The sequence below is a fragment of the Triturus cristatus genome, chromosome 8, assembly GCF_964204655.1.
Source record: "Triturus cristatus chromosome 8, aTriCri1.1, whole genome shotgun sequence".
In the NCBI taxonomy this organism is placed as follows: domain Eukaryota; kingdom Metazoa; phylum Chordata; class Amphibia; order Caudata; family Salamandridae; genus Triturus; species Triturus cristatus.
The window spans coordinates 975,495,674-975,521,961 of record NC_140591.1 but is presented as its reverse complement, the minus strand read 5'-3'; the positions used below and the strand labels follow the sequence as shown (position 1 = coordinate 975,521,961).

The 26,288-nt window shown below is 43.0% G+C and overlaps 1 protein-coding gene across 1 annotated transcript in view; it reads left to right on the top strand.

Annotated features, from left to right (window-relative positions):
• CUL4A (cullin 4A) overlaps positions 1-26,288 on the top strand; it is a 408,579-nt gene that overhangs the window by 94,922 nt on the left and 287,369 nt on the right. Inside the window, exons 3-5 of the mRNA XM_085622501.1 lie at positions 3,261-3,365; positions 18,430-18,498; positions 25,409-25,482. Of these exons, the coding sequence (XP_085478627.1) occupies positions 3,261-3,365; positions 18,430-18,498; positions 25,409-25,482 (248 nt within the window). The remainder of the gene's footprint in view (positions 1-3,260; positions 3,366-18,429; positions 18,499-25,408; positions 25,483-26,288) is intronic.

Here is a 26,288-nt window from a genome sequence, read left to right as displayed (position 1 = left end):
CAACGGTTGTTTAGGAATACAATATACATTAAATTTGCTAATACCTACTTCCCCCAGCCATTCTTTTAGCTTTGGGAACCTGGAATAATCTGAACTGTCGCATTTACATGCAAGAGAGATGGTTAGTAGTTGTTTTGACAGCAATGACAAGGGCGATCGGTGGTGCAAGCTGCAGTGGCCTCCTGGTCGGAGCCCTGGCATTTCATATTTTACAAATTAAGCACTGATGACTGGTCGCAGTGTGATGAATTTTATAAAAAGCGCAGATATACGCTACACAGAACGAGAAGCGGTGCTTCACATTCTTCATAAAACAACACTTTATTCTCTTAAGATTAAATTGAAATGAATGGCAAATGTGTATGTGTTTTCTATATCCAAGCAAATCAAAAAACTCTAGTCTCTGTTAAGACATAGATGCATCTAACTAATCCATTTGCACTGTGCATGCTGTAATGATAGACGAGCAAACTGATAAAACAATAGCCAAGACAACATTCCTGACTGTAGTAAGTTCATCAGGAAATTGATCGGCCCGTTCTACTTCAGGTCTACCCCAAAATTTAAGAAAAGCAAACATGTTGCTTCATAACGATCAAGTATAAATCCCCTTTCCAACGCATTTCTCCAGTATAGGGGTGCCGTTTGGAGGGACACTGACTGTGAGTTTATTTTCACCAGCAATGCCACACTAATATTTTTAACCTGGAGATTTACATGCTTTGCATTTTAAATGACCAAGTGCAGGGGCACCACATTCCAGCTGCATTATCAGATGTAGTGAGCGCTGCCTCTATCCGCTCGGTTGTCCAAAGAAGAACAAATGAGAAGTATAAACAAGCACAGCTGATAAAAATATATCAGTTTAAAATAGTCCAAAACGAAGCCGACAAGCAAGCTTGAAAGCGTGCAGCCATGAGGAGAATGATTAAGTGAACAAGCACAGTGCAAGAGCTGTTCAGGGGAGGACATTGGACAAAAAACTAAACTAAGCCAACAAACACGCTCGAAATGAGTGCAGCCAGGGGGAAAATGATTGAGTAAACAAACACAACACAATCGTTGTGCAGGGGCGATTAGGTAAACAAGCACAACATTACAAAAAGAAGTTCCCCAATAGCGGATGGAAGCAGTACGTTGGCTACGGGACAATGATAAGAGACATGTATATTGAGTACAATACATTTCACATGCACAGCGCATATCCTAAAAAAAGCAAAACTATGTGAAATCAAGGTGAATGTGTTAGCCCTAGTTAATTTCAGTCTCGCCTGTTGACCTTCAGTACTCAAAATTCGATTACTCCGACGTACAGCACAGCAGGGACATGCTGTATCATTCAAGAGGGAGAATATTTCGGTTATTCCTTGATAATTGGTTTTCTAGGCAGCAGTGTGTTTTAACTACACAGAGCACTGATGCCCAATCAATGTTTGAAAAACGGGCCGATTCCCTGTGATCCCAGAGCAACACAAGGAAAATGTCTAAGAGTTTAGAGAGTAGACTTCACTGATACAATTGCTTAAGCAGTGATGGTTGAACATTCGTCATCCAATGCTAGGTCATCTTCCTCTAGTCTTAACTGCACTCATAACAACGCAAAAAGGTCTGTTTTTAATGTACCAACACCCGGAAAAAGCATTTGGGCATTTTTGTATTTGCATGTGGTAGATTAATAAATCCAGTCCTATTGGTGTTGAATAGGAAATAACACGGAAGTTCATGCACACAAAAAACAATGGGAAGGAAACCTAAATGAAGTCTGTAGGAAAGACAGGGTGAAGTAAGAGCAATCTGGAAGACAGATAGGGAAACCACATACAAGCCTCGAGTAAAGCATAAAAAAAGCTTGCTTTCTGTTTACATTGCACTAGAGGTGGGCGAGCCAACAAATGAACAGTTCATTGGTAGGTTTTGAAGAAAAAGGGGATTGGTGAAACAAAATATTTGCCACAGATCACACCGTTTCCCAGGTTTTCTGGTTTCTCTTTGTACAAATCAGTCACTAAATGGGTATCTATTTGTCTCTCCTTTTTTAACTCCAATGTTAATGCTTTGTTTTTAACATTGATTATGGATGCCTAATGTGATTGTGGGATTTTATCCCTTTACATTTTCTGGCGTTTTATTTTTGGGTCAGAGAGAAAAATATCAAAGTAGCCTTAAATCCTATATAGCTACTTGGATTGCTAAACTGTAACTGAATTATTTTATTCTCTATATCCAGTGGACATAGATGAGGTGACATGGTCCACCTCGCCTTATGCTGAGATCCAAATAAAGACTTGGAAGGCAGAGGTGTGATGAGAGGAGGGAAGGAAGTAGTGCTGTTTGACACCTGCTTAATAGGAATGTGTTCTGACCAGTCCTTAATCTGCAAAACAGCAAAAAGCTCAGGGTCTCAAAGTGTTGCACAGGAGCCATCCTGCGCCGTTGAATAATACAAAGGCTCTTGATTCCACCTCCTGCTGCTCTGTTTCACCACCCTATATACTTCCTGTCTCTTTATCTCACTATTCTGGGTTTTTTAACCCTGCTTTTCACCCTTTATCACGGGTTTCCTATATGTTTCTTCCTCTATCTTTCTTTGTTTACTTCATTTCTCTCTCTATTGCTCTGCATCAAAGTCTTATGTTGAAAAATAAGTCAATTTCACACTAAAATGACTGCGGGCCTCCACCACCGGAAGAAATTAAGCACTGATGCTGGGTCTCATTGCACAGCTGCCAGGATCCAGCCCACACCGCCATTAGTTGTAAGTTACATGTTGCACTTGCCTGAAGGTGATGTTAATGTACCACAAGGATGGGGGGGATTCAAAGTGCCATTACCGTTTGACCCCACACCTATATTTTAGGATTGCATTACAATAAATGACATAATATTGCATTTGATGTTTATTTAATCGCACGTGTAATGTTCACATTACCCGTGAGGGCATCAATCAGAGGAGTTTTTATCGGCATAGGAAATTGTTGATGACAGTGGTAACAATAACTAATGTTTTGCTTTTCATGCAGTGGGTTGACCTGTTGGCTTAGATGCTTCTTGTGGATGTAGGGTGATTAAATGATTCTTTACTTCTTTTTTTGTAAATGGGGAAAGTGAACATCATGTGTGCTAGAAGTTACCATTTGGTATATGCTAGCTCAAATGTTAACATGGTTGCTCTGTTTAATTTGTTTTAGGGATACATAGGCTAAACTGTATTTGATACCTTTCGTTTGCTTTTACTTAATAACATGTTTCCCATTTTTCAGGCTGTTGAAAATCTTTGTTCATATAAAGTGTCTCCTACACTATACAAACAGCTACGCCAGGTCTGCGAAGAGCATGTGCAATCGCAGATTGTCCAGTTCAGAGAATATCCTTTTAATTTATGAAGAGGAACCTACAGTTGTGAATAATCACTTTTGTACGCAGCCTGGTGTTTACTTAGGAAGTAATGAAGGACTTGTTTTTCCAATCTAAATTGACACATTGCTACAATATAAAGAAAACATACAATGTTTCAGTCCTTGGTTAGAATGTTCTGAGAAAGCTTAAACTCTAACTGTTCTTCTGCATGTTGCTTTTTTGATTGTTGTGTTTTTTCTAAGATTCTTTCTCAATTAAAAATCAGAATTTAAAAAAAATAAGTTCTCAAGTTAAAGTGGGAAACATTCAGTGAATTGTAGGTTTGCTTTTCATATTAAGTGTGGGCTCAAAATAAACAGCGTGCAACGTGTCTAAACATCCATAACTGACTGAAGGTGTCACACATGCTATACTTTGCTGTTCTTAGTGGTAGCAACCAGTAACTATTTGATTAAAGCTCAATTATCCTGTTCTGCAGAGGAAAAGTATATCCAAGTCATTCAGGGAAATAGAAAATTAAATATGAGAAGACTGCTATGCCTTTTTTTAACCCTTTATTTTTATTAAAAAAAATTGATTATATCGACATTACTCAATGTAAAAAAAAAGTTAACAATAAAAATCAGGGAGCCGTCAATGTGGATATCCTCAGCCTTCTGAAAATCCAATTGAGAGTTTGGGGTCTAAGTTACTCTTAACACACTCAAGTGAATAACACCTGGAGTTGCTGACAGTGTCTCTGTATAATATGAGGGGAGGGGAGAAGGGTTGTTGAGGAGATTTGCTGAGGATAACACCAGAACAAATATTTGGGGACACATTTGGGGTGTGTCTGGAGAAAACTGTGCTAAGTGTAAGAAAGTGGCTCTGTATATACTGCACCAAAGTAAGGTTCAGTGTGCACAGAGGCCACAGTCCCCAGAGGTTTGGCAGAGGCTAAAGTTAGATATAACCTTACTCTCTAAAGTGGTAGTTTGGTCGAGCAGTAAGGCAGTATCAGCGGACAGTGTAAATCATTTGTTCTACACACTCAGTCAGTAAATAGTCTCACACACTCAAGAACTGAACTCTAGGCCAATTGTTTTGTATATAAAAATATATAGTTGTTTTATTTTAGAACCACAAGTAGGTATCAAAATACTTTCTCAGAATGAGATGCTTTAGTTAAATACTTTCAATAAGCAATAGACTTTTAAATGTAATAGTTAGTTGTTGCAATAGGCAACACAAGCTAAACACAATTATAACATTGAGCTCAATGGGAATTTTTAAGTAAAGGCAATATCAATTACTTTGCATAGGTTTTTCTTACTCCGGGCTGGATCCTGGATTCAGCCCTGGTGCATCTCCTGTAAACAGTTGAAAGAAATAGTTTTTGTTACACAGGCGATTTTTAAGGAATATTTGTATGTTTCAAAAATCGACATTTAAAAGAATTTCTGGTAAAAACCAGGCAATGTTATCCTATGGAGGAAAGTTTGGTTATTGGAAAATCACAGTTATAATTGCTTTGTAGGATCAGTGCTGGGCACAAAGATCCAGAACTGGGATCTCTCCTGATAACAGGTGAGTAATTTCGTTTTCGTTGATCGGGGGATTTTGAGTGAATATTTAAAAGTTTCAAAACTCGACACTTAGAAGAATTTCCAAGTGAAACCAGTCAATGTTACCACAGGAGACGCCGGGATTTAGCAGGAGCAGGTGGTCAGTCAATGTTACCCTATGGAGAGAATGTAGGTTATCGGCTTTCAGGTAAGTACTCGACTGGCAGAGTTAGGGTTCTGGGCATAGACTCTCAGGGGTCTCCCAGGGTCAGGTAGGTACAGTTGTTACACCCTCAGCGGCACAGAGGCAGCCGGGTGCAGAGAGAGTAGGCCCAATGTTAGCCTATGGTGGGCAGGGGGCCTGTGGTTGGTGGCTGCTTGCAGGCAGGCCACGCGGCTGTGGGAGCTGGGCTCCTGGTCACTTACTCAGGGCGCCGGGTGCAGGGGTGTCTTTTGGCGTCGGGGAATTCGTATCCTCTGCTGGTCGCGGTTGGGGGGTCCCTGGAGTTGAGGCTGCAGGCATCGTCAGGAGGGTCCTTGGGTGCTGGATTCTTGGTCACAGTCGCCGGGGGGACATCCTCGTGGTCTTTGTTCGCACAGGCCGGGCTCGGCGGGTGCAGAGTGTGCTGGATTCGCGGTTCCTGGCTGGCACCATGGGTTGTTGCTGTTTGAACAGAACCACTGCTTGTTGGAATCCCAGCCTTTAGATGAGCAAGGCAGCCAGGTCCTCCGGGGTTTTCGAGGTTGCTGACCACAGGAGAGGCCGGGATTTAGCAGGAGCAGGTTCAAGGGTCGACAGGGCTGGGGCCATGTCAGTTGGTGTTGTCCTCTTGTTAGCAGCTGCATGGCAGGTCTTCTTTCTGCTTGTTCTTCTTCTTGTTTCGGAATCGGAATCTGAGGAAGGAAGGTTCTGGGTTCCCCTAAATACTATGTTTAGGGGCGTTACAGGTAGGTAAAGGGCAGGGACCAATGGGTCCCTTCCCTAGGGTGGGTACACCCCCTATTCTGCCACTCTCCAGTGGGAGGGGGGCAGGAGCCTAGTCCTGATTGGGTAGTGTTCCCAATCCTCAAGATGGCGAGAGCCCGGAGTTGTGCTTCACCTCACCTCCCCCACCTGAGGGGTGGGGTTGGCAGAGGCTAGCACACCCCCTTTCCTCACTTGGGCTTTCCCGCCGATCTTCCTGCCAGAGTGGGGGTCAGAACCGGTGGGGGCCAGTTGCTGAGTACAGCAAGTGGCCTGGAGAAGCTCACAAAGGCGGCATGCCTTTGAAGCTTTCCCTGCCCATCCTGGGGGAGGAGACCTAGCACCTCGCCCAAGATGTGCATTGTTGCAGTCCCACGAGAGCGGATGGCTCTCTACCCAGGGGTCCAGCAACATGTCTGCTGGGTGGCAGCCTATGCAGCCTCTCAGTCAGGACATGGGTTGTTGGTTAGTTTCAGGGGGCAACTCTAAGTTTCCCTCTGTCGTGCATTTTACATTAAAGTCCACACTGGCATCAGTGTGGGTTTAATGTGCTGAGAAGTTTGATACCAAACTTCTCAGTCTTCATTGTAGCCATCATGGTGCTGGGGAGTTCGTGATGACGATTTCCCAGCACCATATACTCTTAATGGCAGCACTGCACTTACAGTGCCCAGGAATGGACCTGGGTACTGTAGGGGTACAGGGCTCATGCACCTGTACCCACACCACTGGCATAGGGCACCCAGCTAGAGGGGTGACTGAGGTATGCCAGGGCAGTGTGTTTGTGGGCATGGCACACAGGGATGTGTGCCATGTCGACTCTCTGTTTTGTTCTGCACCAAGACACTCAGCCTGCAAGGGCAGTGTGTGTGTCAGGGCCTCTAAGGGTGGCACAATAAGTGTTGCAGCCCTTAGGAGCCTTCTCTGGTCACAGTGCCCTGGGTACATGGGGTACCATTTACCAGGGACCTATCTGTGGCCAGAGCTGTCAATTGTGTTTTGTTTTGTGGAAGGAACACAGGCCCTGGGTCCTGATTGGCAGGGCCCCAGAGCACATCAAGTCAAAGAGCATCAGTAGTCTGGCAACAAAAAAAAGAAAGGGGGGGGGGGTTTACTGCAACAAAAACCCACTTTCTAACACTAAGCGACTGCACCACTGCACTCTATCCATGGGTTCCTATTTCAGTTCCCTCCTCTCAATCCATCACTCTTTCCTCTCTGCGACCCAGTATTTGTAACTAGTCCTTAATAAAAACTCACAAGAATCTCGTGGTCTTTACTTGGAGCCTCCAGCTTCTATACAAGCACAGATCCCTAAACTGATCTAAGGATACAATATCTAGGTCTCCCCCAATAACCTTACATCTGCCATAATACTATTCAGGTGCTACTCTTTACAAACTTGGCTTATGTTATGCTGGAACTTACTTTTGCAGGATCTCACACTGCTTGCCACCACTTCTCAGAACCCGTTTGGGCAGCCATTGGGCATGCAGAGGTTACTTGGCCTCAGTTGTGGGGTTTGAGGTCATTTGCCCATCATGCCCAGAGGTTGGCCCTACTATGACTGTGGACTGGGCCAAGTACAACCCTTTCCACACTTTGTTGTCCGGGTGGCGAGGAATGAGCAGTCACTGGCTGAGCAATCACTGTTGCAATGGAGAGAGTCTGGGTGTGCGTGCATGACGGGCTCTGTAGCTGGAGTACTCCTAGATCATTTTCCAGCAGTCTGCTCTTCTGGGCACCCTACAGCCACCTAGGATGCACTGCACCACCTCCTTCTTTGACAGTCTTCTCCTGCTGGTAGGCAGGCTTCTTTCCTTTCTTAGCAGGGTTCTAGGCCCTTCAGGACAGATACAGAATTTCTCTAGCAAGGGATCCAGACTTTAGGTAATGCCCATTCACCTATGGGAGACTGACCGTCATCCAGACACCAGCCCAGGTTGCACAGCAGCCAACTGAGTACTCTGTGGAGATTTCAGATCTATGGTTATACATTATACTATTGGAGCCCCCAAGTGAGCTTGAATCCCTTCCATCTCCTCCGAAAAGAGCTGTTAGGAAGTGTAGAAAGTCTCATCCTAAGAAGAGTAGTGTGCACCACAAGGTTCTACAAGATCAATCTCGGAGAATTACCGTGGCTAATGCTAAAACTCAGACCCTTATCGAGGTTGAGAACTCTACACTCCCGGAAGTTATAGCTAAAATTCTAGATGAAAAATTAGCGCTTATGACTAAGCCTCGCATAGATAAAATTGAAACCCTGACAATAGAGGTATCGAGGCTGGGTGGTCTTCTAGACGAATTAAAACAGTCTATTGTATTGCCTAAGGCACCATTGCAACCTGTTTTTACTGTCTCGAAACCCCCCCTAGAGGAGGGGACCTTAACTGGTTCTAAGAGATTACTGCAACCAGTTAGTGATGGCATTCGAACTAATACAGTTACATCTAGTTGCAAGGGACCTATAGTTACTGCACAAAAATCAAACTACGTTAATCTCCCTCCAGCCTGCAAACCATATGTGGTTATTTTGTCTAATGTTCATCCACCTGACCCCGTAACCTCTAAATCTCCATACGAAACACATGACTCACTTAAGAGGAAATCAGTTGCTTGGTTAAACAAAAATTGCGGTTTTCCCATCAATTTTTCAAATCAAATACTGTCAACCAGACGAGTCGACTGGTTAGGTAACACAAGGAAAACATGTAAGGGGGATTGTGTTATAATAAATTTTAGACATCCCCAACATGTGGCAACTACCCTTTTAAGGGCAGCCTCTCTTGTTTTAGGAGAAAATGCTGTGCGTGTACATTCTTTGGGCTATTTCTACAGACACCCAGATAGACCATTTCAAAAAACAACTTGTATTAATAACCCATTATCATTTGAAATTCCTATGGAGAATAGATATACAGTGTTGAGCGATCTAGATGAAAATGATGGACTCCCAGAGGTCGGTAAAAATAAAACCGTACTCCCATTAATGGTTGCCCACCCATTGGAGATTTTAAACGGTAGTGAAATCCTTGATTCTAAAGTTAGGGTGGCACCGAGGCTTCCATCTAAGCCATTGGATGGGCAACCACTACCTATAGTTGGGTCTTCTGGAGATAAGTGGGGAGAGCAAGCTGTAGCTGGTCTAGCTATAGCTCCAAGGTTAATTCCAGCATGGGTAAAGCCTTCAGGCGATGAAATCGACACTGACGTTCACCAAGTGGTGGTCGATAGCGTTCCAGTGATTGATATTGTTAGCAACGACACTGGATTAAGGGAACCTCCTTCAAGGACATTTGTGAATCCTAATGTTAGCCTACTGTCATGGAACATTGCTGGCCTCTCTAGGAACCTGTTGGACGTTGCAGTATGTTTATTTTTTGATAGACATGATATTATTGTCCTTCAGGAAACCTGGATGGTAGAACCCCCCTATAGAGTAGGTTATAAAACTTTTAGCTCTAAAGCGATACCGTCAAATAGGGGAAGAGCATCTGGGGGGTTGGTCATTTGGGTCACGGTTTCCTTAGAAATAGAGGTTAGCCAGTTGTCTATTTCCTGCCCTGATCTATTAGGATTAAAAATTGTGACTAGTATGAAAAGTCTTATTTATTTAATAAACATATACAATAGACCATACCCATCTAATAGAGAATCCAAGGTGATAGAAATTTTGGATTCCACCTTGGAGGGATTGGGAGACAATGATCTTTTTTTAATTTGCGGAGATTTTAATTGTAGATATGAACCTATTCAGGTTCTAGATAGATTGTTTGATGAACAAGATGTGGCTAGTGACATAATGCCCCTGGAAGCTTTAAGCTTTGCTAAAAGTACAATAGCTGCCACACAGATCTTACAGATGACTGTGTCACATGATTTAAGATCATGTAACGGCCACTTCCCCTCAGATACCCCAGCAGCTCCCACTTATTTCAAGGGAAGCCTTAGGTCTCATATTGATTTTGTAATGGCCTCTCGGAATTTATGGAGATCACTAATCGATTTTAAGATCGATTCTAGACTGGAGAGTGATCACTTTCCCCTCCAATTATGGTTAGATTCTGCTCCCTTCTTTCTTAGATTATCTGTTGCAGGTCCATTAAATTCTCCGATTGGAGATACACAGATTTCTAACAATAGGCGTGCCATAAAATGGTCTTATATTGTGGGGAAAAAAGAAGCGTTGACCAACATTTATGATAAATTCAGTGAAATCATTGGGTCGACCCAAATGCCTTTTTTAGGCACCCGGGGAGTTCTTGATTTACATTTGAAGTTGGTCGACGCACTATGCCCCCTTTTGAGCAAGGTCTATAAAAAAGAAGTGAATAAAATTATGGACCATGTAGAGTTAGAAAATCAGTGGTATAACCAAGATTGCAGGGTTGCAAAATCACAGTTGATCTGTGCAGTAAAAAATGGGAGCCAATGTGATATTAAAAATGCAAGACAGGCCTACAAAAATACTTTGAATCAAGCTAAAAAAGTATGGGACGCTAATTTATGGGACGATTTATTAACTGCAGCTAAGTTACATGACCAAAGCACGTTTTGGAACTTAATCTCTAAAGGGAATAAGAAGGGTAGATCATCCAAGGACATATTTTTGGACGAATCGACTTGGTGCGATCACTTTTCTAAACTTTATACGATTAGTAAGGATGATCTGTCCCTAGACAATGTAGATATTATTTTAGATAGTAGTACTACATTATTGCATTTTACCTTAGAGGAAACAGACCAGGCACTTTTAGCTGTTAAAATAGGTAAAGCCCCTGGTCCTGACAAAATTCCTGGTGACTTACTGAAACACGATGTTAAAGTGTGGGGGCCATATATTAATTTTTTAAGTAACTCGATTGTGGCCGGTACACCAATTCCAGAATCATGGAAAGGGGCTGAAATTATAACAATTTTTAAAAAAGGTGATCGCCATGATCCGAGCAATTACCGTCCTATTAGTTTAATAGATGTTTTACAAAAGATTTTTGCCAGACATATTTTAAACAGGATTTTAGATTGGATTGAGGAGACAAAACTATTGTCCAAATACCAAGCAGGTTTTAGATAAAAAATTAGCACAGTAGACCAGGTGTTTAGATTTATGTGCATTTGCTGGAAATACGTAAAGATAAGGCAGGGTAGTCTTTACGTGGCATTTGTAGATTTAAGGGCCGCTTTCGACCTTGTTCCCCGTAGGTTGTTGTGGTCCACATTAAAGAAGTTAGATATTCCTGGTGAACTTCTAAACGAACTCATCAAACTCCATAGAGGGAACTACGCAAAAATTAGATGGGGAAAAGCTGGAGAACTATCTAAAGCGATCCCTGTAGATAGAGGGGTGCGTCAAGGTTGCGTATTAGCACCGACATTGTTCTCATTGTATGTTAATGATATTCCAACATACTTGAGGAATTGTGCCCATGACTCCCCGAAGCTAGATGGTGAACCAATCACTTCTTTACTTTTCGCCGATGACACTATCCTTATTTCCCAGACCCCGAGAGGCTTGCAAAACTTGGTTAATTCCTTCCAAAACTATTGTAAGGAAAAGGGGTTAGAAATCAACCCAACCAAAACAAAATACATGGCTTTAAACCCAACAAAAAAGCCTAGGAAAAACTTGTTCTTAGAGAACCGTATACTGGAACAGGTAGAAAGTTTTAATTACCTGGGTTTGTTGTTGGACAATAAATTGACTTGGCGAGGCCAGCAGAACAAAAGTCTATTGTCCCTCAAACAAAACTCACTTCCTATTCTAAAGGTTCACGGAGCAAGTAGCTCTAAAGCCATCTCACCGGCACTGGAGGTTTTTAAAGCTAAGGCTCAATCAACAGCCCTCTATGGTGCCGAGATATGGGGATACTGTAACTCCACCAAATTCGCGCTGATTGAAAATAAATTTGTGCGGAGTCTACTTAAAGTACCGACTCGTACTCCCGTTGTTCCTTTGTTTTTAGATATTAATCTTAAAAGAACAGAGCACTTGGTTTCACTAAGACCACTATTGTATTGGATCAGAGTATGGTCAACCCCTGAGCTGAGAGATTACAAGGCTGGTTTGATTGAATTAATTAAACTGGATGTGTATTTGAAAACCCCATGGTTGAAGTATATTTTTACGTCACTCAAGAGATTAGGGCTCCTTAACTTCTGGGAGGAGCCCCACAATTTAACCCAGTCTTCCAAAAAACTCCTTAAAGCTACCTTTTGGTCCCATGTCAATGGTGAAATAATTCTGGGCTCTCGTAAAGATTCACTTAACTTTGAGGAATTCATGGATGAGATTGCCCCCCCCCCCTTTAGCAAAATCTCTCTACCTACAATTTAGGTATGGGGTGTTATTGATAAACTCCTATACATGTAGGTGGGCTGGGGAAAATGGCTTGGATGCGTGTACTATGTGTTCTCTTGGGGCCAGGGAAGATATTCCCCATATCCTTTTTTTTTTGTTGCACTGCTTATAAGAAATCAAGGACCTCTTGGATTAAACCCCTTTGTAGAAATATGGGGGTTGAGTCATACAAAGTAGCGGAGCGCATATTAAAATCTAATCCCTCTCAAGTGATGGTATATGGTATAAGTAGATTTTTACTCAACGTATATATCATTAGGAAACGCTCTGGTTATAAATTGTAACTGTAGAAGGAGGAATTAAGGATCATCCTGTTCATAGTTTTAACCTATTAAGTCTACCTCAGTTTTTAGCATTGTTAATTTTATTGACTCTGGTTTTTAGATAATTTAATATGCTTATTTATATTTTATCTGGTATTGCTTAACCATGGAGAAATAGTCACCCTCATTAATTGTATGTAAATTGTATGTCATGAGTTATATGTATTGTTGTTCATGTATTTGACTTTTATGGCTATATATAGCCGAAATAAAGTATTGACTGACTACATGACCTCAAACTGGAACAATAAGTGAGATAGAACGGTCCCTACTTTATACACAACTAGCCAACAGGGTTGTGGATCCACTATGTGAAACTGTAAAAACGTTTTAGGGTGGTTCTCCTTTCAGGGGTCATACCAGAGCTGCTTCACATACACAGACTTTGTGAAGATTAATGCTTCTCAAAGCAGTTAGCACTGGGGCTTTCTCTGAACAGGAGCACCTACAACACAGGCATAAATAGATGTTCGGTTTCTGCACCTGCCTTTCACAAGCCCAACTGAAGGAGCAGTCTGGGACAGACCAAAAGGAATGCCTCGTGGACAGGTTTCCTCAGCTCTCACAACAGGGCCTGCAGTCCCACCCCTCACCTCTACCGTCCATCAGAAGGCTAAACTCAGGAACACAAATCAGCTGCTCCTTGCTAACAAAAGGCCTTCTGAAATTTCTAAATGAAGCCCTGTCTCCATCCTCCTCACTTCAGTGGTTGGTTCTTCTTCCTCCAGACCTGAATTCAGTCAATACACTTCCACTGTCTGGGAGTACAGTCCTCACACTCCATCTTGTGCTATGTCAGGCTAGGAGCATTCAAAATGGATTCTTCTGACCTCCATTAATAAGGCTCATTCATACATACAACTTATCACCATTCAACTGTTAAATACACATACTTTTACACACTTTTGTTCCAGGAGTGTTCCATGTGGCATTAAATCCTTACCAGAACTCCATGCGCGTAAAAACCTAAGATGGTGAAAAGTTGTGTCAGCTGTGCAGAGTTGTCCTGGGTCTCCCAACAACATTTCTGCTTCTCCCAGTTCATCCCCAACGAACTACAAAGGAAAAACACAGCCCCTTTTCATCACTTGGAGTAGTCCTTCAATAAGGATGGGGCACCAAAAAGTTTTTCATTGACGTGTACTGTGAAAGGAGAAGTTTGTCACTAAATCTGTTCACTCACAAATACGTCCACACCAGGCCCAATGGCAACTACTTTCTCCCCATCTGTGCTTTTTTGTGAGAGGCCTTAGAAGTGGTTACCGGTCGGTTAAGCTATTATGAAGGTTAAAGGGTAACTGCTACCAAGTAGATAGACTATTTATCATGCCATCTATTAGCATACAGGATAATACAAAGTTGGTTACACCATTGGTTACTTATATACTGTAAATTTGCCTGTGCCCACCTTTTTCAGTCAAAAGATACACATTAAGGGCCTCATTACGATGGCAGTCAAACGAGCATCCGATTTCCATTGCTGAGGGATGGAGACCGACCGACAAGTAGTAGGCGGTCCCACCTACCATATTTTGATTAGATCGCCGTGTAGGCAGTCGGAAACATGCCTTGTACTATTATGGCTTGTGATGCAGCCTGAAAAAGGGTCGCAGCACAAGCTTCGGTAGTGAAAGGCATGTTCGCAAACATCCATGCACCGTATGCCTGGTACCACGTGGTGCCTGACACACGGTGCATAGATGTTTGGGAGGGCACCACATTTGCTCCCCTTTGTCCCATTCCAACAGCCTTTCCAGGCGGTGGGACTGCCATAAAAAGGCTGTGGGAAATGGACATTGTAATCCCTACAGTGGTGCCTGCACAGGCATCGCCTTCATTGTAGGGATTACTGTCCGACCGCTGGCCTGACGGGCTCCTTGAGCCTGTCGGTGGTTTTTGATATGACTGTATAACTAAAGCAAACAAGCATTTGCATAGCCAATAGGTCTCACCTTTGGGACTTTATAAGTGTTTAGCCATGCAGCACATTTTCCTGGGTGTTGTGCAGCCAGAAATTGAAGAGCTGTACAACTGCTACACACTAGTTCAAGTAGTCTGATTTAGAATTACATGCCTGCAAACGGGAGGATGAAACAGGAGGCGGGACAAACTAGTTTCTAAAAACAGAAGAGGGTGGTAGCTGATGTTGGAGAGCATCACAAAAAGGAAGCTCTCAGATCTGGAAGGGCCTGCTGGCATAGCAGTTCGGTGCAGTGGGGTCCGCTAAAGGGATCTGGGGCAGGGATGACAGAAGGGGTAACAAAGAGCAGCAGCTGCCATACCTAGCTTGCTCTTTGCTACCCCTTTACTACCAGGGTCTCATCAGCTATTAAGGAGCTCCAGCAATAGAAGAAAATATGACACATACCCTGGATTAGGAGTGCCGTGGTTAATTGTGACACATGAAAACGTTTACTGTCGGTACGAATTGTCTGCACCCTCTGAGTTTTTACAAAATATATTAGCAGGTCATTCCTGCTGATATTTACCAGGTGAAAAGATCAGTTAACTAGCAGATGTAGATTTTTGGTGTGGAAAGCAGCAAAATGCTCATTATTTCCCAATTCAATGAGGAAATCTGGTATTGGGTGCTCGCTATAGTACCCATTAAATTCCCACCCCGGGGAATCAGTATTTAATGGGTGTGATAAATAGCGCCTGTTACCTAGCTAGCCAGCTTATAACTAAGGCCTCAGACCCCAGTTTACTTCCTATAGTTTGCACTTTTTGCCCTTTCACTAAACCCTCGGCAGAAAACTGTTGAGGGGCTAGCAGTGGGGCAGATCGTGATATCATCAGGAGGTCAAGGGTGCGGTTGGTGGGACTTGCTGGTTGCAGGGTTAGCCCTGCGTCATCTCAACTAGTCCACTAACATCATGTCGGAGGAGAGAGCAGGAAGAACCAGATATTCATCCTTATCCAGCCTTCTGACACATTCATATACCAGCGCCATCTTACAGTGAGACATAGGGGAAAAAATAGAAAAGCATAGAAGGAGACGGGAAAGAATGAGAAAGAAAAGAGGGGAATTGGGAAACCGAAGGAAGAAGAGGAAACTCAACAGATGTATAAAAAAGTGACAGAAGTAAAAAGAAATAGAGAAAGTCTAATTTAAAGCATGGGTCCAGCAGGGGCTAAGGGAGGGAGAACGAAGGAAGGCAAGGAGGGAAAAAGAAGGAGGAGATGGTGAGAGTGAAAATGACAGCATGGAAAAGAGTGGAGTAGACCGGAAGAGGGGCTAAAAAAAGATGCAAAGAAAAAAAAAAATGAAGAAAAGAGAAAAGTCATGACGGTGGCAAGCGAGAGACAATGGGTGAGCAGAGCAGAGGAAGAGAGGGGGAGAAACATAATAGTGGATAAGGGTGGAGATCAATAATGTCGGTTTAAATGAGATGCCCGTGAAAAAAGGGTAACCAGGCAGGAAAGCGATAAGTGATGTTGTGATGGAGACAATAAGTTAAAGGAAGGGAGAATGGGCATAATGGACATAAGGAAAATGAGAATGGTGTTGACGATGGATTGAAGAGAAGAGAGGAGAGGGCGACTGGTAGAAAACACGAGGGAGTGGAGTGAATTGAATATACAAAGAAAGAAGCTGGAGGAGAGAGGGGGTAGGAGGAGGAGAGAGGGGGTAGATGGAGCAGGGAAATGAGTAGGTGGGTGCGAGCTGTGAGAAGACGAAGGTAGGCGAAGAGAGGATGGGCAGATCATGGAATTATTAGACAAGGAGGCAAAGCAGAGAATGAAGGGGAGAGCAGGCGACAAAGAAAGAGAGAAAGGACGAGAAAGAGAGCTTTGATGTGTAGTGATCGCGTAATGGTATAGTGCCCTTTATTGCACGGTGTCTCCTTAGTGCAGTGAAGTGCAGGAATGTGTTTACTTCTTGAGTGATCGGACGGTAAGGCATTCATTTCAACCTATACTTGTAAGGGTACTTCTTATCATCCGCCAAAAGGTTTAGGGGGATCCTACATGCCCAGGACTGACGCCAGTCCCTTTCCTGGCCACGGGTTGGCGCCACACTATGCATAGAGTTAACATAGGGGAAAAAACGTGTTGACCCACAAGTCGGTGCTTATGCTGTTGGAAAATGTTCAAGCAAGAGAACTACCACATGGAAAGAGACTGGCAAAAAATACAAGGGGCATAGGACGAAATTAAATAGGCAGGAAAGGAGAAAGTCATGCTTAAACCAAGAAATGAAATAAATTAACATTGGGAAAGGAAATTAGAAGGGGTAGTGATGTTAGTGCGGAGAAAAATCTATAAGGTGTCAGCTGCGCGAGGAACGGAAAACAAATGGGGAGCGGAAAAGAGGAAGGAGAGATGAAAAGGCGGGAAAAGAATGAGGTAAAGTGCTATCAAAAGAATCGCAAATAAAGACAATAAGTAGGTGCAGGAGAGAGAGTAAGCTGCGTGAGGGGGATTGAGCAAGTAAGAGTGATGGGGGTATAATAAGAAAAGCAGGAAGCCAGAGGAACGGGAGGAGGGCAGAGAACACAGTTTTCCCTTATATGGTCTAATCCTTTCTAAGAGTTCAGCGTCAAAGGTCTGATCTGAGCAAAAGTAGACAGAAAACATTTTGTTGGTGCCAGCACTGAAAAGTAGACCCTGGATAACTTTTTCACATCCAATTACTGTGCTCTCGGGAGACTCTGCTTAAAAACACAAGTAAAACTCCCAGTCGCAATTCGAAGAATGACCCTGCATTTGGATCGCACATTAAACAGGCACTGCCTTCCGATAGAATCCCATAACAGCGTGGCAGTGGAGGAGGCTGAGAGCTGCCCAGAAGGCATGGGAACGATTCACTCTTGTACCGATTTTATCCCCGATTGATGAAAAGTAAAAAAATTAAAATAAAAAGGCGTGCAGGCTGCAGCAGTAGGGGTGTCACAGAGGGAGAGAGAGGCGGAGGAGTGCACCATGTCTGTCATGTCAAACAGAAAGGCAGGCAGCAGGCACTCGCACAATATGGATGAATGCCCGGTGAAAGAATTGAAGGGACGTCCGAGAGGGAGTGTGCGTGCAGTCTGCTCTTTTTCGAAGCACATACTCGTGCTTGTGGCGCACCCCCTGCTCGCTTCCGCAAGGTGGATGCCGCCACAAGCACGAGTATGTGCTTCGAAAAAGAGCAGAACGACGGCCAAAGATCCTCCTATGCAACGCATGCGCGCTGCGTAGGCGAGACCTAAAAACATGATAAGATATGTTTGAATAAAAAACGAGGTACTTGCCCACGGTCTGTGTTTATTATTCCCTATTTTTGGTATGCTATCTTTTGTTTTTGGTACCCCAAGCGTTTTTAATAATTTGTTGAACAAAAGAAAAATCACTGAAGATGTATGGTCGGGTGTTCACAAAGTGAATATTAATATTTTATAAACACATCTGAGAGTAGAAAATATTGTAATTGGGCTGCAGAAAAATGTATCGCCAATTTCCCTGGCATACACTTTTAAGCCAGCATTTCTTTTTTTGCTTTTCCTTAATAACTGCTTTGTGCTCACCAATGAATTCTTCTGACTTCATATCATGTTTTGAGCCTCGCTCTGTTTTTGGTGAGTACATGTTCACTCTTCTGTTTTTCTTTGTTATTACATAGAGATCCCTAACCAAAAGATGACTCTACTGAGTACATTAAATTAATTTCTTTTGGGATTTCACTGTGACTTGTGGATGTGAAGGGCTTGATCACACTGAGTTTGGTAATGGCAAGCAGCATCTTTTGGCTTTCCTCATGCCTTTCCTAAAGGTAATGTCAGGACAGAATATAATCCATACCATTACATCCACTGCATAAATGTGTGCGATGTTCACATGTGAGCACAATCAGCTTTGGCAATGTTAGAATGTTTTCCTTAACCTGTACTCTGCTGCACAGTATCTATGGATCGTCTTTTGTTTTTAAAGAAGATTAACAAATGTTGGCAAGATCACTGTCGGCAAATGGTGAGTAATAAGGCTTTCACTGTTTCTGCATTATGTTGTTGTAAAACATGTTGAGCAAACATTGACAAAACTAACATTTTTAATTTTGTGTGTGAAACTGTTTTTGAGTGAATTGTGGCTAGGGTTTTAGGAGCATCTTGGTAGTGTGTGAGGAACAGCTTCAGTCTTGTGTGTACAATTCATCTTAAATTATTCATAATTCAGCTGGACGAGACTGAGTTTGATCCTGTTAAGAGTCATTCGTAAGGGCACAATATACTAAAAACTGAATAGACAGACACTCCAATTGCCATAAATCAAGTATTGATTGGTATAATACACAAGGAATTGAAACAATGTGCATTCATGTTACTTTGTGTTATTTAGGAAATGAAGTAGTTTTTAAGCACTCCACAAGCTATACACATGAATATAGGTAAATATGACATAGAAACATAACAACAAGATGCCTTAAGGAATGCTTGAATTAATCTCAGCCACTGACAATCGCTTGCTAGATCCCAGTCCATTGTTTTTTGACCACCATGTCACCTCAGTTAGGACCCAGCCATATGCAAATCAGTCTTTACCCTCCACCAATGGGAACAGTCCAATTTGTACTACCAGGCCAGGCCCTCCCTGAACACTAGCAACTTAGGACCGGTTTTGCCCTGAGTAGGGCTCATCAGCTATGTATGGCTTGGTTCCAGTGGCACAGTGAGCACAGGACCCACATCTGAGCACACTTAGGGTGTCAACTGCAACAACAAGAAGATGAAAGATGGAATGCTTGAATTATTCTTAGCCACTGACAATTGCTTGGGCCGCATCCCAGGCCATTGTTTTTCACCCACTATGCCACCTCAGTTTGGACCTGACTGTATGCAAATCAGTCCTGACCTAATCCAATGGGAACAGTCCATTCTGGACTAACAGGCACCGGAACGAAAGCAGCCTAGGACTGGTCTTGCCCTGATTAGGGCTCATCAGCCAGGTATAGCTTGGTTCCAGTGGCACAGTGATCACAGGATCGACGACTCCGCATACCTGTTGCATCGGGCCACATCCATCCATCACTTTTTGTACACTTTAATGTAGTGCCCAAAGTGTGATGGGTATGCCCAGACGTGGGTCTCGTGCACACTTTGTCACTGGAACCAAGATATACCTGGCTGCTGAGCCTTAACTAGGGTATAACTGGTCCTAGGTTAGGTTGTGTTCTGGTTCAGGAAGGCCTAGCAGTTCGGGTTGGACTGTTCCTATTGGAGCAGGGTCAAGACTGATTTGCATATTGATGGGTCCAAACTCATGTGGCATGATGGGCCAAATAACAATGAACTGGGATGCTGCCCTGAGTTCTTACCAGTGACTGAGATTAATTCAAGCATTCCATCTATCACTTTTTTGTATACTTTATTACGAAAATAAGACACAAAATGAACATGACAAAAATCAAAGTAAGTACAAACATGAGATCATGGTGTGCCATTTAGATAGCATAGAGAGTTGTTCAGTCCTAATTAGGAATTGCCTTCTTTTCAACAACTCAAGTCCCAGAGGAGGGTGTATGCGTTCCAATTGTTCCCAAGAGAGTTCATATAAGTAACGTGCCTTCAGTTTCAATATTGATGAAAAGTCCTGTATTGATAACACACTCCTTCACATTCCTGAACAGCACTGCGCTGCACTTTAAAGAATAGCAGGAACGCTTATTCGCATTGCGACTCGTTTCTTGCAGCTGCTGTAAGCAGAGGACAGCTTAATTGTTACTTGGCGGTACACAGGGAACCATATAGCCCCATGTGATTTAATCAAAGCAATTTGCTCATGTATTCTCGTTCGTTTGACTATGCTGGTGTTTACATTTACATAGGGTAACGCCCTGAGGATGACCTCTAGAAATTGATTATGTCCTATGTGAAGGAGATGTATGGCAAATGGGGGTGTCTTTCTGCGCTGTTTTCATGTTTCAGCTGGTGGCAGAAATTATAGGTAAAACACTGTGAAAGCAATAGCAAATTGGTTACTAGAAAATTTGACATACTTGTTACTATTTCTTACCTCAACCTTCATTCTGTGCAGATTCAAGCCTCTTTTCTTGCCAAATTACTTTTAATCATGTGAGGCGTGCTTCCTCTGTTGAAGTATGTGAGCAATTGGGTTGTTGGTTGACTAGGGTGTGAGCCCTGGTCAAGCAGCAACCACAATCTTTATCAGGTTGAGGCACAAGCCAACCCTAAATTTACCTGTGTTTAACCCTCTTTTAGCTTGGCACACAACAGTCAGGCTCAACTTCAAGGCAATGTATAAAGTATTTGTGCACCACTTCAAAGAGTAATCAAGCAAAACCACAACACAAAAAGGATCCCACACTAAGTAAGAAAAATAGAACTTTATTTAATAAATAAAAAAAGACAGAAGCAACAAATATCCAAACAGAATTGGAGATATGCAGTTTTAAAGATTTTATTTAAAATAGCGCCAAAAAGCACAAAGTGCCAACTATGCATATATGGTTCTGCCAGACTGGGGCAAAGTCACAAGTTCAGCCCGACTGTAATGGAGCGCTGACCGGCTACAGGCACTCAGTTAGGCCCACTGAACACAGTACCTTAAATCTTGGTTTACGGAGTATTGTGAGGATCCTAGTCGAAGATGCGCCACACAGCAGAAGCAAAACTTAGGTTCCAAGATGCAGTGAGGCTGCGATATGAGGGCCTGCGTCGCCAAGGATCCTGTTGGCAGGCCTTGTGATGTGAAGTCCGTCGTCGAGGAAGTGGCGTACTGTCGGTAGATGCATCCATTCCAAGTAGCGGCAAGGCTGCGATCCAGAGTCTGGTGTCGTCGTTGAGGCTGCTGTTGACGAGGGATGCAAGGGCCTGTGCCAAGGATGCGCTGTGCAATGGTGGTTCTGAAGCTCATTGCAGAGGTGATGCAAGCCTCTGTGACTTGTCCAATCAGTGTAGTAGCGGAGCTGCCTCGGGTCTGTTTGTGGCTGCGCCGCGTTGCAGAGGAGATGCGTCGGTTCAGCTGGATCCACAGAGGCTGGCAGTGTACCTTAAGCCCACTTCCTAGGTTACAGGACTGGGGTAGCACCACTTGGCAGGGTAGACTAACATTTTTGGAAGCCTGTTATGTCCCTGAGACTTCAGATCAACTAGTCTGTGGACTCACTGTGGGTTCTGTGTTCAAGAAAAGCAGGTCCAGGTCCAGTCCTTCTCACCCAGGCAAGAGGCAGCAGGTCAGCACAGGACAACAGTTCCTCCAGATCAGCAGTCCAGCAGAGTGGCCCTCTTGTCAGCAGCATAGCGGTCCGTCTTCCTGGCAGAGAATCCACAGGCTCAGAAGTGTACTGAGTGGTAGTTTCTGAGGTCCAGTATTTATACCCATTTGTGCCTTTGAAGTGGGGAGAAGCTTCTAGAGGCATACCTTTTGAAGGGGACAGGTGCCCTGCCTTCCTGGCTCCGGACTAACTACAGGGGGTATGCAACCATTTGAGACCGGATACACCTATTCAAGTGTAAGTGGGGCTGGGTCCAGCTCCTCCCTCCATCCTGCCAGTGATGGCCCATCCAGTCACACCTAAGCTTCCCATTGTGTGTGGCTGGCTAGGAGGAATACACAAATCCCAACTTTCACCAACACCTAGTCATGTGATCTAGAGATAGGCTGCAGGCACTAAATGGCTATAGCAGGAAAATGCCAACTTTATTAAAGCGGCATTTTCAGTATTGTAATTTAAAATCTGACTTCACCATAAGTTTGGGTTTTAAATTGCGATTCCAGAGACACTTAACATGAAGGGGTTACCTGTTCCCACTTGCAAATTACACTTATAAAATGTAATAAAGCAATTTCAATGTTATCCTATTAGAGAGGGAAGCCTTGCGATAGTGAAAAACAAATGAGAGTATTTCACTACCAGGAAATGTAAATGTTAAAATTACCTTTCATACTTTTTAAACACACTGCGCTCTTCCCTTGGGGCTGTCCAGGGCCTATCTTAGGGGGCGACTTATATGTATTGGAAAGGAAGGTTTAAGCCTGGCAAAAGATTTATTTTGCTAGGTCAAAATAGCAGTTTAAAACTGTACACGCGCAGGCTGCTATATAAAATGCTACTTAAGTGGGTGGCACATTAAGTGCTGCAAACCCACTATTGTCATTTAATTTACAGCCCCTGGGCACAGGTAGTGCACTTTACTAGGGACTTACAAGTAAATTAAATGTGCCAATTGAGTATTGGGTTAAGGACAGAGCACAAGCACTTTCGCACTGTTTAGCAGTCCTAAGGTCAGCAAGGACGAAGTCCGCAAAAACAGGAGATCTGAAGGCAGAAAGTTAGGGAAAAACTACACCAATGACGTTGGGTCGAACAGTGTCGTGCCAAAGATGCTCATTTTACAAATGGTACTTTTCAAAACCAAATTTGAAAACTGTGGTTCCAGACACGGATTGTAGAAATAAGCTACTTTCTTAGTGCTTAATGTTTCAGTGCTGAGTTCAGCATGTACAAATTTACTCAGTGTTTGGATTAAAAAATACTCTGAGTGCGATCCTCTACAGCCATAGAGCAACACATATACAGTTAAAGCAATTTAATTGTAGTTGGGTCAGACCATCCTCACTCCCATAATTTCCCAATTGCTCTAGCAAGGAAATTAATGTGTTTTGTTTTTGCTTGATAGCTGCACATGATTTGCAAAAATGCACTGCGCATTATGTGAGCTATTCATATCTATTTGAAACCTGTGGAATAGTTGTACATCCTTCGTTTCACACGCTGCAGGCCAGTTATGGAGATTACAGAAGTGGTTAGTGTAGGAGTGTGTGAGATAATGGTGTGACCCTTTGGGTATCTGAAGGCTGTAGAGGGACGTATGGTGGGATTAATGGTGAAGCACTATAACTGCCTGGGTTAAGTGTCCTACTTTCATGACAGTACTACTACTGAGTCAAATGGCTGCTCAATTTGTCACAATCTTAATTCACTTTACTGTCTCTGCAAATTCATTAATCGCCCACAGTTTGGGATTGTCATTTTTTTTATTGTCTCAATTTGTTGATTTAAAAAAAATCCTTATTCCATTTTAGTAATTTATTCCTTCTTTAATGTACACATATTATAACTCCCCAATGCGTTTCGAGTGGTTGTCCAAAGCCTTCTTCAGGGGATTATTTTCATTTTAGATTAAAAAGAGCATAATGTTTTCATCCTTCAGTAGTCCCTCTGCTGGTGTGTGTTTCTGCACACCTAGGTCCAGATTCGCAACCACAAAGAAAATATGCAAATTTGAATACCCTCGCAGGGAATTATGGAGCACTCTAAACCCTGGGGCTTGCATATCTAAATAGAGGCGTTTTTCCACGGGTGGTCGAATTCGGTGTCCTCATGCCGTGTATCAGCCCCTTATATTCTGGGTTCCTCGATCCCACCCTGGGCATCCACAGGCTCATTGTTTGTTGAGGGCTTCAGAAAGCCCCAAGGCCCTGCAGCCCCAGTCGGGAAACCACGTACACTGTGCCACCTCTGCTGCACGCGGGAGCCCACACATCGCTTTTTCTGTTCCTGCCTGCCAGGAGCACTTTCTTATCTCTTCTTTCCCAGACTTTACCTTGGTCCCCATAGTGCAGTTGGGCACAATTGTGATCCAGTTCTGCTACTAGTGGCCAGACCTACCCACCATGAGGATTTTCCTCAGGCCTCATGATCTTTAAAGGTCGCTTTTTGTGGGGAACTTGATTTTTACTGCTTCCCACGCCAGACCTCTCCTTTGCCTGGACTTTTGGTGCTCTCTCCTGTTTGGGTGGTGTCTCGCCAGCCAGCAGAACACCTTTACCAGCACACTCCTAAAGTCTTAGGGTCTCCTCTCTTCTTGTAGGGCAATTTTGTATCAGCAGAGTCAAGAGCCAGTACACAGAAGTTCCAGGGAAATCCTCCAATGTACCCCTGCAGGTCCACTCCCCTAATGGTTCCTCATGGGCCATAAGGGGGTCAGCGCCAATGGGCTTGGAGAGACCCATCCAAGTCATGGGGTAAGCTGAAGTCAAAGTCCCTCCTAGCAGGGACATCTCCTTCCAGCTGGGCATTCTTTTGCCATAGTCGCTCCCAGGTTCAGTGTCTTTTCATCTGCCTCTCCCTTGTGCGCGACTGGGGCTGGAGAAGCATCTCCTGACCTCGAGAAGGATGTTGGGGCATCGATAGGGGCTATAGCTGCTGACAAAGTAGAAAAAAACACTAATTGTCTCATGGGATTTGCAGATCCAACTTTGGATCTGCAAATTTGAGGTAGATCCAGATAGTTCAAAAAAGGAAATGTTTTTTTTTTTTTCCAAATCCTGAAACAAGTAGCAAAACATATTTCACTGTCTGACTGTGCTGAAGTCTGTGTTTGTAACCTGGCCCTTACAGTCTCTCTCTGCCAGCCTTTAACATTGGCAAAGTTAATAGGTCTGGTTCTTAATGCCAATCTCTCCTTTTTTGTTTCTAAAGAAAAGAATGGATATCTGTATGTTCACTAACACCAGGACTTATTTTAAAAGCAAAATTAAGGCCTAGGATCTGTGTCCCTTTATGCCTCCTCAATCCCCAACCCAAGGGCAGAGGTATTGTGCCCCAATATTAAACCTTGTCTGCACCCTTTTTCCAAATCTCTCCCAGTGTTCTCTTCGTTAAACAAGCAGTGATCTGGACTGGTTACTCACTAAATACTCCCCAGGGAGATGAGTGCCAAAATATTACAATTCATTACTTTTTCCAGTTGTAAATTACATACAGAGGAGAGGAGTGTTTATTGGGTTGTGACCGTCTGAAAACCAGTGCACCAACATATTAATGTTATTAAATATGTTATGAATTCTTCTATCCAAATTGCTGTCTAAACTAATTACACATCAAAAAGACTCATTTGTATCCCTTTTATGGTTTTAGATTATGATAAGAAGCATTTTCTTATTTTTGGATCGGACTTATGTGCTTCAGAATTCCATGCTTCCGTCAATATGGTAGGTGTATGCGTAAGTACTCTGCAATTCTATGTTACCTGTGTATATTATTTGCCCATAGTTTTAGAACCAAGATATTTAAAGTGCAATTTTGGGATTATGCTGTATTTAGCTTCAGCTGTAGGTTAATGTGCATGTGCTAAAATCTTTGTGTAGCATTGCAAAGGATGCAGCAGAGTCACCCAGCCTCTCACTCTTGTGAGATTGGTAGCTAGATTACTGTTCGGTTCTTGAATCCATAGTCACTTGAGATGCTATTTAACAGTTTGGAGTGACTGCATTAATTTTATACAGTTAGATCATCTCAGTACAAGACCATTCTGAGATTGTCATGTTTTCCTCCAATACTTAGTCACAGAACAGCCAAGCACTATGGTAATAGAGTGTTAGTGTTTCTAACCAAGACATTTCAGTGGAGCTTTGGTCTCCTTCACTATCCTGGTAGAAGTGGATGAGCATATAAGGCCCAGCTCAAAGGTGATTGTGTTGTAGGATTCAGTGTAGACACAGGAGAACCCAGCTCTCACGGTTGAAATAAACATGCCTAGCCAGAGTTGTTTTTGTAACTACTAACAAATCAAAATATATGAATAATTTACTGTACAGAGGAGGATCAAGTGGTAAAAGGCACAAAAAACATGACCTATAATAATTCAGTAATAGTGTTAGAATTAAGCCTCTGGCCATGAAGGATGTGTACCATTTGCGATCACTAAATTAAATATAAAAAAATACTAATGCATTTACTGTAACAATGAAATGTATATATGTTTTATTTCTATAGCATGAGAATATGCAAAAGGCAA